Below are 9611 nucleotides of genomic sequence, written 5' to 3'. Positions count from 1 at the left end.
CTCGATCGCACTTACTTTTATTTTATTTAGCATACGATAAAGTCCGCGCCATTGTTTTGTGATCGTTAAATCGAGACGTTCAGTCAGATTAATCTCGATCCATCGTAATCTCAAAGAGATCACGATGTATATATATAAATATATATGCATACATATATATACAATAAGCGAGCATACGAGAAAGAATGTTGAATTTCTTCCGCGATTAATTCTCGGAAGGCCAATTTTATTGATAAACGGAATGTGAAACGTGCTATATTAAAAATAAAATTAGCCAAAAACAAAATATCAATTTTATCGAAATTTGAAAATATAAATTTTCACTCTTGAGGCTCCGAGGATTAACGTTTCACGATCTCGTTCATAAAGATGTACGATAATTTAGAGGAAGGGTCTTAGCCCAAGACATAGATAGATTTGTGTAAAATCGTGTCCATGTCGAAAGAATTAAAAGTAGAATGTAGAGGTAAAATTGAGAGATTTATAACTCGATTAAATTAGGATAATATATGGGGGCAGATCGACTTGAAAATGATTTCTGACGCTATTTCGGCAGGGACAAAATGTATTCGACATGGTCGCGGTTCCAGAGCACACTGACGTGAGAGATCGCCGAGAGATCGTAATTAATTTCGTACACGCCGTCCTTGCGCGTCGACATTTAAGTCGGCCACAAGCGTATATACGAAGTACAAATCCTTTAACTTTCGTGTTAACATCCAGATACGTGGGGGTATCTGCTAACGAGCGCAAAAAGTTTTTTCGTCGGGAAGGTCATTCGAGAGCAAAAGAAAAGTCAAGTCAAGTCAAGTGAAATGTCATATTCGCATTCTAAATAGTCGTGATATTTTTTCTCCGAGATACAGTCGAACCTCTATATTCTTAACTCTTATCCTTCGTTTAAATGCCTCCTCCCGCGCTGTTCCCTTTTACTTTTTGCCACCTAGCTACGTAGAATGAAAATGTTATGCGCGTTAATTAAAAAAAAAGAGATGACATTTTCATTTTGTGCGCACGTGCATTGGAACAAAAGTGGGAAGGGAATAAGAGTGACAAAGTGAGGTAGAATGTTAAGAACGATAGAGAGGAAGTGTTTGAGATCCGAAGCCAAAAATACAGAGGTACGACTATAATTATCCCGAGAAATTATATCAATACTTTTTACACTTTTTATAAAACACTCTGTACATCGGCGAAAGTGACCAGACGGATATATACGATCGAATCGACGTATTCTGAGCTCTTTATTCTTAGCACATCTCTCTATTTTTAATCAATCGAAACTACATAAACTTGATTCTTCTTGTTTTCTTACGTAATTTTTATCATTAATTGATTGATTGATTTTAAGCCCAATTAGAAAGTCATTAAATCATTAGAAAGAATAGAGCTATTGCCTAGAGTCTCTCGACTTATTAAAGATACGAAGATTCGATTATACATCCGAATGATTTCTAGTTGATCTATCGGATCGTTTCGTTGTTCTCTAAAGGAAACGATGCCGATTTATCCTCTTCTTGGACTAAATAGTCGCATTTCACTAGCCTCAGTCGACAACGAAAAGCTCCATTGAAAGCTGAAGGATATTTTCGGATCAATTATATCCTATAGAAAAATATTATAGCTTTGGGGATACTAATTGGATACACAATTTAAATACGGCCAATCATGAGGAACAAAAAAAGAAAAATCGGTGAGGGAAGATACATAATCCTTCTCCGGAAGAAACACTGCCGATCGCGCAACTCGCTTTCAATCCTATGACAAAATGATCGGAAAGCGAATCTTAAATCCTTTCCCGGTATCCTTGACGAGATTTCAAATATTTTTCTATAAGGACTCGAGATGTTCTTCGTGATAAAATCGTAAGGAAATTCGTCCTCTATATCAATCAGCATCCAGCGTTCGCGTAAGAATCTACCTTGTTGACCTTTTCCGATATTTAATTGCAGTTACATGGTTTCGAGATTAACGAGATCCGTTGTTAATAAATCTTGAAACTATTTTATGAAAAAAAAAAAAAGAGAGAAAGAGTGAGAGAATGTCCATCGCACGGTGATCCTCCAATTGCGACGTACTCTTCGATTATGCAACAACAGAGTTATTGTCACGTATCAGTAGCATGTTCGTAATAACGCGTCACCGTATGTAATGTACATCGCGAGCTTTCTCGTATATCACTGTACCATCTCTCATCGCTATCGAAGTGATGATGTAACCGATCTTAATTCTTCGATACTATACAAAATACAGGGAAACTTGAGAGAGATGATCGTGATACTTGGCGATGTAAGTTAACGTTATATCAATGGCCGATTTCCGAGAATTTATGGAGCGTTATGAAGCGAGTTTGATTAGACGTGATTATCGCGTATAGATTGTCCGTAAAATAAAAAAAAAATGTAACGACTGTAACGTCCTACGATAATTGCGAGTCAATACGAGGATATTGAGAGAAATATTTCTTTTGTATTATAGAAGACGAACGACAAATACAAGAGAGACTGAGAGTATGTGTGTGAGACAGAGCACGTGAGCAAGACCAAAACTTTTTTGAGAAAGAGAGAGAGAGAGAGAGAGAGAGAGAGAAAGATATTTTCGTTTTTCTGTGCGAGAGAAAAAAAAATAGAGAACGGCCGCCTTTTATCTTTTCAAGAATTTTATTCGTTGCAACGTAGACGTTTAAAATCGGCAAACAGAGGCGTGAACAGACATAGCGCGCGGATGTTAACGACGATAAGAGGTGAGGACAGGTATTAAGATCGATAAGAGGAAAAGAGAGTCGAGAGATTTGTAATATCGGTGCGTCAGATTTAACCATTATTAGCCATATACTTTACTGGAATATATGAATTATTAATGGGAAAAGTCGAAAGAAAATAAAGAGAGGCAAATATATGAAAAATCGTTATATTTCTTCCTGATCTAGAATGGAAAAATCCAATATTCATTTTTTGTGACATTATTCTTCATCCTTTGTAGAGAATTTTATTTACAGTTGTCAGAAATAGCGCGAAAACGTTAGCTTGATGTAAAATTATAAGCAATTCTTCTCGAGACGAAGACGCTTTGTCATCCGCGTTTTCTTATTTCCAACAATGTTATTTCGCAGGCAATATCGATCAAATAGCTGACTCCCATACGTCGCAGCACGCATATCCTCGACAGCCTTAACTCCTAGGCGGAGACACTCATGTCAGTCGTGTGTCATCAAGGCGGACGAACGGGACGGAAATTTTGTCATCGTATTTCTCAAAAATATGTCCGAACAGCAAACGGATTCGTACGATTCGAGACCGGTAACGTCAAAAAAATTGGAGAGACCACCGTTTAAGCTGTGTTTTTCGAAAAACCAGCAAACCGGAAGATCCAATATTTGCATATCGAAAACGAACGGTACGTCTCATTGTCTCAGAATCGTTAAAGATATGTCCTACAAATATACAAAAGTAAAATCGAATTGAAATTCGGCCGAAGAATCCGTGATTAAAAAGATCCAACGATTTTGTGACAATTTTATGTACTGATTTCAAACAATGACATATGTTAGTAATAAATTTGTTCAACGAGTGGTTTGCACAGTTTTTTGTGAAGCTTTCACGTTAAATTTAACGGAGCAGAAAATTAATGAAATTTCCACAAAGAAATTCTCATCGTGAAGTTAATTTATACAATGAGTTTTTGCAGAAATGAGATTACGCGATTTTAATTATCAAACAAGAAAGGAAATTCAAAATATATTCTTAAAAATGTATACATTTTCAAAGAAATTATATCGTATTATATGAAAGATTTAAACTCATAAATTAGTTATACACATTTGCGAATAAGTTTTCTAATTTAATAATTTTGTGTGTGGTTAAAAAAAGACGTAAATTAATTTGTTGTCTTCAATATTTAATTTTTTTTCTCCTTTTCCCTCTTGATTAATAACTTTGTTATATGTTATATACAAAAGAAATGATAGAGGAATTGAAAGAGGAAATTCTTCCATTTTCATGTAAATTATGAAAATATTTATCCGTCACACAATTCTCTCTAATAATATCTGCTTGTAATAAATAATAAAATAATAAAATAATGCTTGTAATAAATAAGTAATAAAAGTCACATTTTGATTTCGATTCCCGTGAATCGAGCGTAATACAAACTGAATAAATGCGCACGCGAGATACAAATAAATTACAGCGAACTTTGTGACGCCGAAATTCTACTCGAGGGAACTCGAGAACGACCAGAATGCAGACGTAAGCGATACGCTTGAGAGAATCGCTGCGGAACAAGATAGAAATCCGAGGAATCTTTACCAAACACCATTGTTAACCAGTCATACGTAATTTTTATTTTTCGACAATTTATCCCCTCTATTTCTTAGTCATTTATCGCTCTAACGAATAATTTCGACAATTTCCAGTTACGGTTGGTGGCATGACAAAGGGATACAACCGAAGGACACGCGATTTAACTTTCATAAGAAAACGTCAGACCTGGTGAGCTTCCAGATGAAAATTTACGCCGAGGATCGAAATCTGAAAAGTCATAAACAATGAATGTGAGGTATAAATCAATATTATGTATTATCAAGTATTCATCATGATATTGATGTGCAATAATTGTATTTCAGTGATAATAATCTAATAAATCCAAATATGTACTAATTATTGTAATAATATAATCTTTGTATTTTTAGGATCTTTCACTCCACAAATTTATTAGGATTAAACATTTTAATTCTGCGTCTCACATTTTAGAAAAAGAATATTCGATTTTATAGTTGGATCTCCGTATTTTTTGTTTGTCTTTATCCATTTCATTTCTTGCACACTGTTTTCTCTTACTATTTCATATTTTAAGTGATTATACACATATAAAATGAAAATATCGTTATGCGTGATCAATTAAAAATATTATAAATTATAATTATACATACGCTTTTTCAAGAATAATACGAACAATATACCGAGAGAAAAGAGAAAATCGATTTTTCATTCATTTATTTATTAATGAAAAAATTTTTCTTTATATAGTATGTACGTTAAATATGTTACATATTTCTGAGTAAATAATTTATCAAATAAAAACCTCAAGTATTTGTATAAGAGGCAATAAAGAAAGAGAGAGGAAAATTACGACTGAATATATAATACGTATATAATCGCGCGGGATGAGTTTCCCTCACCTCTCGGCGGCGAGAATCCAATTTTGGCAAGCTGGCCTCCTCGTGAAGTTACGCTTGCTCATGAGTTCATCATTTTTCTCTCCAAATTGTGTCTCGTGGATCATCGATGTGACAAAGGACAATAAGAAAACATTGTTAAAGTATCGGATTAATACACACTCGAAATATGGTTAGAAAGCAAATGATGGAAAAAGGCTACTAAAAATTATTGGTTAAAACAAGTATCTCTTCCTTCAGATAAGCGTATGTTAACAAATTGGCAAAATGTCATATATGTGATAAGATATGCTATTAATCTGATAATAATAATAATAATAATGACATCAAAATTTACCTGGAATCGGCGAGTGTGAGTCGCGACGATGGAAATCGCGCGTAACCACGGTCGTTTCGCGCCGAAGAGGGCGCCCTGTCGCATATCGCGCAGGCGCGAGCGCGCGTTTTTGCCGCTTCGATATATCGCCGCGTTCCCGCCGTTTCGCGCGGACCAATCGGTGGCCGCGATTCGTCGCACCGACTCGCTAACCTGCCCATGTCACCAAGGCCCGGGGGTCTGCGGGGGCCGGGGGTCGGCGATCATGGCATGTTCCTGGTTGCCGGCCGCCCGCTGTTGTGCGCTACCGGCAACCGTTAGTGAGTGATCGTATCGTCGGTGGTCCGGGAGAAACGACTTATACAGAGAAAAAGACGATGAACTCCGCCATAGTTGGGCGCACGCGACTCCACGAAGAGGCCAATTTATCGAAATCGGAGGAATTCTCGCCGCCCGAGAGGTGAGGGAAATTTTCATCTTGCGGAGTTATATATTCGATCATACTTTTTGGTTATCGAAAACTTCTCTCGTCCTGTTGCTTTTCATGACAAAGTGGGGAGGAGGAAAGGGAAACCTCAGACAGGTGTCCACCAGCGCGTGCTCGCTCGCTCGTTCGCTGGTTACCACAGGTTAAATTGAAAGCATCAGAGCTCTCTCTCTCTCTCTCTCTCTCTCTCTCTCTCTCTCTCTCTCTCTTTCTTCCTCCCCCAGAAATATATTCTTATTTTTCTGACCTGATCTGACCCTCTGACATCGTAAGGGACGCCACAAATAACGTCGAAAATACGATCGACCGTTGCTGCTTTGTTGTGTTTTTGATCGAATATTTTATATAACGATATATGGTCGAGACGCTATCGAGAAATTGTCACGCTTGCAGTTGTTGCCTTTTGTGTTTTTATCAATGATTAGTTTCAATTATTTGGAGAAATTTACATACTCGTGTGAAATTGAATATTTCGAACAAGTAACAGTTCTGTACGAAAATAAACGGCATTCGCGCATATTCAATAGACGTGAACTTGGAGCAAAGAATAATCTATATAGAATACCATTTTTTTGTTGTTTGTTTCTCCTTTGCTTGTGATTGTATAAATTATAATATGTGCATGAACTTTATATTTGCTGTATAAATGTATAAATGTTATTATTTTCATTAAAAAAATATCTTTTATAAAAGAAAGTACAATTGAGTTATATAAGAAACACAGGCAATTTTTTTTATGCAATGAATATATCTTGTGATCTCGTGTTATGATTAGTATCTAATATAACTTGCAAGACCCAAGAATACCTTCTTTTTCTATTCACAGTACCTGTCTGGTTTTTTAAAAGTCTGCTGTGAGAATTTAAGATAATAAAGAATTCATATATATACATATATATGTAGAAAATAGTTATAGACAAAGATTCTTCTTTGCCATCACCCTGGTGGAGCAGGTTTATATAATTTATTTGTAATCAATTTATATAATTAAATAAGGCAATACACATTTATATGTTACACTGAAAAAAATTCTTCTATGTTTGCAGCAAGCGATTACGCTTGGACGATGGCTGCAATAACAATTTAAACAGTACTGTCAACAGCGAGTCTCAAAATAGTACCAGATGGTCATATTCTGGAAATGCCAGTCTTATAGAACCTGAAATCCTAGAAGATATGGGAGTTGGTATGTTGGAAGATGGTACAGTGAACTGTGAAAAAACATCTGGAGACTGTATAATTTTACCGGCGAATTTAGTTAATAACAAAAAATCACCGATAGATGAAGCTGATGGTTATGAAGATCAAGAAGAAGTTTATACAATTTCTAGTTCAGAAACTGTTAATGAAGAGAGGTGTGTGAGAAAAGGCAGCTATTTTAAATTGTTTTTTTTTTATTTATTTTCACCCAAATTATTCTTGCAGGATACAACAAGATTCATGCGATTTGGATGAGTTAGCTATTTTTGGTGGCATAGAAAATGAATCTGGCTATTCTTCGAGAATAGAAGCTGATTATTTTGTGGATTTAAAAGCAAACTTATCTAAAGAAAAGATGAATGCTTCTGCCGATAAGAATGAGCAAACTGGTTTAGATAATTTTTGTTTATTTAAGAGAAAAAGGAAACCTTCTATCAAAGGCGAAGACAAGTTTAACAAGTTATCAGATGAAATAATTTTAATGATATTAAAATGGTTACCTAAAAAATGTTTGGTAAGAAAGTATCTATAATCTGGAATATTGTACATGCAATATGTTTAACTCATAATTGTACATGTTATTTTTTTCTCCCATGCAGGTACGCTCTATGTTTGTATGCAAACGTTGGTGTCAAATAGCTCGCGATGAAGCATTATGGACTAGATTAGATCTAGGTAGTAAGGTTTTAAGCGAGGGCACATTAGGTCATATATTGCCTCGAGGAATACAAATTCTAAGATTAGCGCAAGCGGAGATCGCGGATCCTATCTTTTGCGAGGGCAGCGAAGTTCTCAACGATTCGTACATTAGTAAATTACAATATTTGGATTTATCCATGGCAGTTATCTCGCCAACTGGTTTAGCTGCATTATTATCTAAATGTAAATATCTGAAAAAGTTGTCACTGGAGAATTGTATAGTGAACAGAGACTGTTGTAAAGCCATAAGTCAAAACATTGAATTAGAAGTTTTGAATCTTACAATGTGCAAGAATATGAACATTGAATGCATTATGGATTTAATGAAGCTCAAAAAGTAAGATTACTTGTTACATTACACATTACATACAATACACAAGATATATATATATATATATATATATATATATATATATATATATTACTTTTCAATTAATTTGTACATGATTGGTAAATTATATTTCAGCTTAACTGTTCTCAATATGGCATGGTGTTCTTTGGATAGTGAATGTATGACTTTACTTTGTAAAACATTGCCATCATCCATTTTACGCTTGAATCTAGCAGGCTGTAGAAAAACAATGACTGATGATAGTGAGTATGAATGAATTATATAATTTATTAATTTATTAATTCTTTCACACATACATATATTTAAAAATATTTTTTTTCTTTTTTCTAATTTCAGATGTGAAAGACTTGTCAAGAAGATGTCCAGATATTATAGAATTAGACTTGAGTGATTGTGCTATGCTTACAATACACACAGTTCATAATTTATTAAATTTTTCAAGATTGGAACACTTATCATTGAGCCGTTGTTATAGCATTCCGCAGTCTGCATATATAAGATTAGCTCACATACCGTGTTTATTATATTTAGACGTTTTCGGCTTGATGTCGGACTCTGTGCTCACATCATTACAAGCCAGCTGCCGTGAAGTGCCGGAAATCAATAAGTACCTCTACAGTTCCGTCGCACGACCAACGGTCGGTATTCGAAGAACCAGTATTTGGGGCCTCCGAGTTAGAGATTAAATTTAAATATAAATAATATTTTCATCAATTTATAATAAATCAAGGAACAGATTTTACCAAAGGGAAACCGATCTATAATACTGTTTTTTTTTTTTTTTTTTCAAACAGACTGAATACTGTATTGATAAAATTAACTTAATTTGGGGAAGTAAAATATTTTTCATCCTTTTTTTTTAAGTAAGATATATATATAAATAAGCGTTTAAAGTTAATGATGTGTTCTTTTCTAAAAGTTAAATATTGAACTGTTGCTCAGGTATCTTTAGAAGCTTTGTGTATATATATTCTTAGCATAACAATTGTGTGTGTACTTTTGATATTTAAGATATACATATATATAGAGAGAATTACGGCTGTGCGAGACCGTCTTATTTACAGAAAGCTTCTGATCGTGATCTATTGAACTTTGTCAACAATTATTGTTTTGCTATATATTGATTTTTACAAGTAAAGATCTCAAAAAATTATTAAGTCTGGATAAATATGAGTATGTTATAAGAAATGTTTTTAATTTACATATACCTAATCTAATATCTGTCAAGTAAAAAATTATATTGAATTACATATTGCATTTTGTTTAAAGAGATGACTATAACATGGCATAGTCGAGCTCTTTTAGTTTAGTTCCTTTCATTTATGTATACTTTGTATCCCTACATCATGCTTGTATCCAAAAATATCATTTTACATATCAG

General features: G+C 34.4%; 2 protein-coding genes across 4 annotated transcripts; both read left to right on the top strand.

Moving 5' to 3' along the window:
- The first annotated feature begins 102 nt into the window (after positions 1-102).
- LOC126852390 (uncharacterized) lies at positions 103-4814 on the top strand. The gene is made up of 3 exons (XM_050597165.1): positions 103-3396; positions 4189-4333; positions 4415-4814. Exons 1-3 carry the CDS (start codon positions 3261-3263, stop codon positions 4548-4550), a joined length of 417 nt encoding a protein of 138 aa, XP_050453122.1. The 5' UTR covers positions 103-3260; the 3' UTR covers positions 4551-4814.
- Positions 4815-5748: 934 nt separating this feature from the next.
- LOC126852346 (S-phase kinase-associated protein 2) lies at positions 5749-9383 on the top strand. Of its 3 annotated transcripts, none has more exons than XM_050597070.1 (7): positions 5807-5952; positions 6806-6932; positions 7026-7334; positions 7405-7693; positions 7779-8215; positions 8345-8472; positions 8567-9383. In XM_050597070.1, the coding sequence occupies exons 3-7, from the start codon at positions 7156-7158 to the stop codon at positions 8914-8916; spliced, it is 1383 nt and encodes a 460-aa protein (XP_050453027.1). In that variant the 5' UTR covers positions 5807-5952; positions 6806-6932; positions 7026-7155; the 3' UTR covers positions 8917-9383. The 3 variants fall into 3 exon arrangements, with proteins under 3 accessions (XP_050453026.1, XP_050453027.1, XP_050453028.1); XM_050597071.1 differs by lacking the exon at positions 5807-5952 and adding an exon at positions 5983-6470; XM_050597069.1 differs by lacking the exon at positions 6806-6932 and having other exon boundaries at positions 5749-5952.
- The last annotated feature ends 228 nt before the right edge of the window (positions 9384-9611 follow it).

This window comes from Cataglyphis hispanica, chromosome 10 (genome assembly GCF_021464435.1).
Source record: "Cataglyphis hispanica isolate Lineage 1 chromosome 10, ULB_Chis1_1.0, whole genome shotgun sequence".
NCBI classification, from domain to species: Eukaryota; Metazoa; Arthropoda; class Insecta; order Hymenoptera; family Formicidae; genus Cataglyphis; species Cataglyphis hispanica.
The sequence above is the reverse complement of the archived record's forward strand: the minus strand, read 5'-3'. Positions and strand labels throughout refer to the sequence as shown.